The 5,992-nt window shown below is 58.8% G+C and overlaps 1 protein-coding gene across 1 annotated transcript in view; it reads right to left on the reverse strand.

Annotated features, from left to right (window-relative positions):
• The window catches only part of TNRC18 (trinucleotide repeat containing 18), a 76,179-nt gene that overhangs the window by 37,143 nt on the left and 33,044 nt on the right, over positions 1-5,992 (reverse strand). Inside the window, exon 11 of the mRNA XM_012731632.1 lies at positions 4,041-5,036. Within this exon, the coding sequence (XP_012587086.1) occupies positions 4,041-5,036 (996 nt within the window). The remainder of the gene's footprint in view (positions 1-4,040; positions 5,037-5,992) is intronic.

Here is a 5,992-nt window from a genome sequence, read left to right on the forward strand (position 1 = left end):
CTGCCACGCCACGTGGTCACCTCCTGGGCGGGGGTGGAACTCACACTGAAGTGGCTTTAGCTTCTCAGTGCTGTGCTTTAACCTACCGCACCACCAGGGAGGGCCCCGGTATTAGGTTTTTTTCTCCAGTGTTTTTTCCTTGAAGGGACATGTGAGGACCGTCGCTACCAGGCCAAGTAATGCAATCAAGGTGTCGGCATTTACCTCTTTGATAAATACTCCAGCTCTCAGGAAGGCTACATCAACTGAGCACCTCACAGGAGAGTCCGTACCCCCGAACCTCTACCAAATTATCATGTGTTTTAACTCTGTAATTAATGCGTTCTTTGAATCTAATATATGAGCAATTTCTGTGTATACTCCACATGTACTTGAGGCAAAAAGCACATTCTTTACTGTCAATGTGTAAAGCCCCATAAAATCAACCGATAATAGATTGTGGGCCAGGGATTCTCGATCTTGGCACGGTTCCACTGGGCTTCACACCCTCTGCTGGGACGAGCAGCAGCCCTGCCCTTAGCCACTAGATGGCAGCAGCGCTCCCTGAAGCTGTGCCCCCCAGTCCCCGCAGCAGGAGCACCCGTCACTCTTCCACAGTCTCAGGGAAACCAGAGCCGAGCCGCAAAGAGGTGAGCTCCCCATCAGAGGGGGCTGGGCTCATACTGCGGTCAGTCGTAGGGCCCATCCCTTCCAAGCTCCTCAGAGCCAGAAGATCCTTCGTTGCTGGGAGAGAGGAGGAGACCACAGTGCAACTGTCAGCCTCCGACAGCACGTCCTGTTGAGGTCCCCACAACCTGACGGCGTATCCTGAGCAAGCCGCTCTACTCGGCTGCTACAGGCGGAACTGTGTCCCCCAATCCACATGTTGCAGTTCTAAGTCCATGGCCTCAGTATGTGACCTGGCTAGAAAGAAGACCAGAGAAAGAGGGGCTAACGACATAGTCAACTTTGAAAGTGAGGTCACTCGAATGGGCCCTAACCCCATGAGACTTGTGACTTTGGAAGAGGAAGTGACAGCAAGTGGCACCAGAGGGACAGGCTTGCTGACTGGGCCACCGCGTGAGGACACACAGAAGTCAGCCGTCCACACACGGAGAAGACAGACACCAGCCCACTCAGACTTCTGCCTCCAGTGTGGGAAGCAGTAAGTTTCTGTCATTTCAGAACCCACAGACCCAGGTGTCGGTCCAGCGGCAGAGGCGCACAGGGGCAGGAGGCAAGGAGGGACGGGGCCACGCCAGGGGTCACCCAGTCCACTCACGACTTGGTGGAGCGGTGTGGGAGAGCCAGTCGTAGTAGTATGGGCCGTGGGAGAACCCCTGGGCCCAGGAGACTGGAGGCTGCTGTGAGGCTGGGGCCATCCACCCTGGGCCACGCCCACTCGCGCTGGCGAAGTGGCGCCTCCGAGTGCACTTTCTGGGCCCAGCACAGCCTGAGTGGCAGGTCCGGCTGTGCCACCCCCCCAAGCCCGTGCTGAGAGCTGTATACCCCAACCCACTCCTACCAGTTCCCCCAGCTCAGAAATCAGTAAATCCAGCCATGACTTCTAAATTTTAGTAAGAAACTGGACTTGGGGGTCCTCCCTGGTGGTGCAAGGGTGTTAAAGCACAGCACTAGAATGAAGCTCTCTGCAGCCACTGCAGCACGAGTTCGATCCCCGCGCAGGAGGTGACCCACGCGGCGCAGCAGACCTCTCCTGACCCACCTGCTGCTCCCCTCAGCAGTGTTATTTCAGCCAATCTGCCTGTTCTGCTCCCCACTCTGTCTCTGGTGAATCCTTCACCACCTGTGTTTCTGGCCTGCACCCCAATTCTTGTATGTATAAATAAATATTTAAACAAGAAACAAAACTTGATTTGGGCTGGGCGAGCTCCGCTGGCTCTACTTTAACTTCCCGGGGGGCTGGCCTGCTCCTCACATTATGGCCCCCCCCCCCCCCGCCCCACCTCGATCCTGGCCATCCCCACCCCTCCACACGCCCCCAAAACAACCCGTGAACACTGACTCTCTCTTCCAACCCCAAACCACTTTCCACTTCAAAAGTCCCCGATCTGCTCCACTGCCCTTAGCCCCCAACCTCCTGGCCACGCTCGTCCACCTCCTTCCTCTCTCCGACTCCAACACGCCACACCCACACCCCTGCGAGGCCTCATGGTCTTTGTACCTGTTGTTCCTCCCACCCTCCATCACCTTCCCACTTCTGCCCCATCCCCTCCCACTGTGCCCACACACCACCTGCCCGTGCCGAAAGCTGCCCGTGGACAGCCTTGCCGGGCACAAGGAGACAGAGTTTTCGTTAAATGACAGAATATAGGGCCAGAGCATTTCTGTCCTGTGCAAACCAAAGAATCCTGTTAATACCAAACAAGACAGTGTCCCAAAATGAGGCAGGGGTGCAAACGCGGGTGAGGGTGGGCTGTGGTTCCCACAGTGGGCAACTCACGCTCCACTCCCTCCGTCCCGGTGCTCTCTGGCCCTCGGCACTCCCCAAGGAAAACCGGCCACCAATCAGTGAGAGCGAGGGCGTTTTCATTTTCTTCTGAAAAAGGAAATTACCCAGTGCCAAACTACTGAAATGGGAGAAGAAAAGCATGAATTTCGGAACAACAGACACCCACAGGAAGGGGGTGACACACGCCAAGGTTCCCGGGGCCATCTGACCACCACAACAAAAAGCCTTAAATATGTGGCCTCGCTTGGACCCAGCAATTCTAACCCCAGGAGCACACAGACCCCCAGAGGTGTGGGTAATGACTGCTCTTCAAAGGTAATCATCACATTGTTTTCAAAGCCAGAAAAGAGTAAAAAGACAAACTGAAATGCCTGCCGATGCAAGGCTGGGTCACCACAAGCCAGGCCTCCGCTGGACAGAAAACTGGGCAGCCCCTCGAAAAACAATTTTAGGGGCACGCAGCTTTGAACAATGTTTCATCAATAATATGTTACTAACTGAAAGAGCCAGACGGCAGAACACTGTCCACAAAATGAACTTAAATTTTAGAAATGGGTATGTATGTGCAGAAAAAGTGCCAGAGAGAAGACACCGAATCGCTGGACATGCCACTCACTGGTGTCCCTCCAGCCTCTGCCCCGGCGCCTCTGGTGGGCCTGACCTGCACCCCTTCACGCTTCCCGGTGCACATCCACTTCCTCTGTTAACCTCAGGGGTCTTGTGCTGGCTTACAACCCACTGCCCTTTCTGCAGGAGGCTTCGGTTTCCCTTGGAAGACCACACTTCCCTACTCCCTATTCCCTACTCCCTAGAGGACATGTCCTCGCACCCCATCAAGGGTCGGGTGACCAGCGCAGCCCACGCCCTCTCCTGGGCTACAAGATTTGCCTCTGCACAAAGCAAGAACCCTCATGACAGTCAATCACGGCATCTTTGCCAGAGCTACCAAGAGAGAAGTGACTGCTCTGGGCAGTGTGCTGTGCCAGGCAGGCCCACGGGCCTGGGCCTCTTGGTGACCCCCAACAAGACAGTAGGCCTGTCTTGGTAGAAGTCAACAAGAGAAAAGTGAAACCAGAGGAAAGAAGAGAGAAGGGGAGGCAGATGAAAAGAATCCCCGGGTGACTCGTCTGAGTGCCCCGGTCCGCCCATACCGGAAGCTACTGCCTAATTTCTATTGGACTTTGGTTCCATGAACCAATAAATTTCCCCTGCCTTTTTCTAAGCCAATTCAGACAAGATCAGATGTGTTCGGGGTAGCACATGGCAGGAGGCCTACGCCGGCTCTAAGGAAACTTCCTGTCCATTATAACCCAAACAACCCTGCTGATGCCAGGCACAGCACAGACAGCACAAGGACAAGTTTACCACTGAGAAACTCAAAGACTTGTGGCACCAAGAAGGTGTGACACTACCAGAGCGTATATTCAGATAGCTGAGATGTTAGTTTTGACACCACGTAGGTTTTGCCATCGTTTTTTAAAGAACGGTCACGAATAAACCACATCCTGGGATTTTTCAGACTTTGAATGTCTAATTTTCTTCCTTGATCCCCTAGAGAAACCAGAAACCACCTGCCCGCCAGGCTCACCTCCCGCCTCCTGGCTCCTCTTCTCCAGCTCCAGCTCCGCGATCTCGCTCAGCAGGGTGATGCCGTGCAGGAAGCTCTGCTCTAGGACCAGGCTCTGCGCGGCCCCCAGCTTCTCCAGGGCTGGGGCCCCAGCGCCCGGGGAGGGCAGAGGCCTGGCCTGGGGCAGCTCCGCAGCCGCGGCCAGGGCATTCATCCCGGCCAGCGGGTCCTCCGGGCCAGGCAGGAACTGGTCAGAGACCGCATCTTCCAGGAAGCAGGTGCTGCTGGGCACAGCAGTGGCCTCCTGGGTCTCCAAACTTAGGCACTCCGTGCCCTCGGCAGACACATCACAGTCTGTCAGCTCCAGGCTGGGCCGGGGCTCGCTGGGGGCCGCCTGAGCCAGGCCTTCCTCAGGCACCGCCTCCGGCACGGGCACAACCACGGGCACCTCCACGGGCACCTCCACGGGCTCCTCCTTGGCCTCCACCAGGGTCTCTGGCGTCAGTTGCCCCCCCAGGTCCGGGGCAGCCGCACAGGGCTCCGTCCGGCCCGGGGAGCCAACCTGGACCTCAGGTCCCTCGACAAAGCCCGGGCACCCGGCGGGCGCCGCGGCCCTCGGGCTGGCGCTCAGCGCCTGGGCCTCCAGCAGGCCGCCTCCACAGCTGCCCACAGGGCTCGGCGCCGCCAGGGCTTCCTCGGGAGGCAGGGTCAGCGGCGACGCGTGGGAAGGTAGCTCTGAAGGGCCTTCGTCCATGTCCTCCACCTCCGCCTTCACCTCCCGGTCAGGCAGAGGCTCTTCATCGGGGCCCTCCCGCACCGGCTCGGGGATTTTGGAGGGGGACAAGCGCAGGGGTTTGTCCTCAGGAGAAAGCGCCAGGCGCTCCGGTCCATCGGCCTGAAGCGGCACGTCAGGGGCCAGGCCGTCGGCGTCAGCAGCCGCCGTCGGCTGCAGCAGGAACGGGTACGGCCTCCCGTAGTGTGGCGGCAGAGCTGGGAACGAGTACCGGGGCGTGATATCTGCCAAGGACACAGAAGTCAGCGAGGGCCCCCTCTCCAGCCAAACTGGGACCCCCTGTGTCCCCCACCAACACCGGCCAGGACAGAGACCTGCACGGCCATCCTCTGCTCGGCTGACCTGCAGGCCAGGCCCGCCGCAGGGTGGGCTGCTGGGGAAGCCGGGGCCTTCCTGCATGTCCGGAACTGAGGCCAGGAGAAAGAGCCCCACCATGCTGCCCCCACAGGTCTCAAGGTTTTCAAGGCCAAGCCACAGTCAGCTCTTTCTCCAGCCCCTCGCCCCTGAGCCCCCGGCTGGGTCAGAAGCAAGTACTGCCACCAAGCAGTCTTCACCCAGCCTGTGCCATCTCTGGCCTCCACCCCAAAGAACCCGCCTGTCCTGCCAGAGCAAACATGGGATGCCCAGGCTGGTCAAAAGCAACAGTAACATACGGCTGCCCCCTTCGCTCTTACTCTGAATCCCACCGCAGGTCCCTTCCCCAAGAGCGGGGTGGCATGTGGCTCCCGCAGATACGGCGCAGACGCATGGAGCACCCCGGGGCCTCAGCACGTGCTCAGCCCCTAGCACTGGCGCCGCCAAAATCATACGGCGCCTGGGGCAGCCGGACGCACACTCAAGTCTTCCCCAGCACAAGCAGCCAACCGCGAGGAGAGCGCAAGCCCCGGACCCCAAGCAGCTGCCCACCCCTCAGAGAACCAGCTGGGGTACAGGGCCCACAGGGGCCCAGAACAGGGGTCCTCGAACTGTAAAACAGCACCGAGCGCGTGCCAGGCACAGCTCTGAGTACTCTATAGGCCTGAGTTTCCTTAACGCTGAGGACAAGTTCTAACATGACACCCATTGTCTGGGGCCACCACTGAGGAGGGCTAGAGACAGACCTGCTCACGCAAGCACCCAGGGACCCGCAGCAGGCCCAGACGCTGCAGGGCGCCACAGGGAGGGAGGAAGGGAGGGAGGG

This window comes from Condylura cristata, unplaced genomic scaffold, assembly GCF_000260355.1.
Source record: "Condylura cristata isolate star-nosed mole 26May11 unplaced genomic scaffold, ConCri1.0 scaffold00032, whole genome shotgun sequence".
Lineage (NCBI taxonomy): Eukaryota > Metazoa > Chordata > Mammalia > Eulipotyphla > Talpidae > Condylura > Condylura cristata.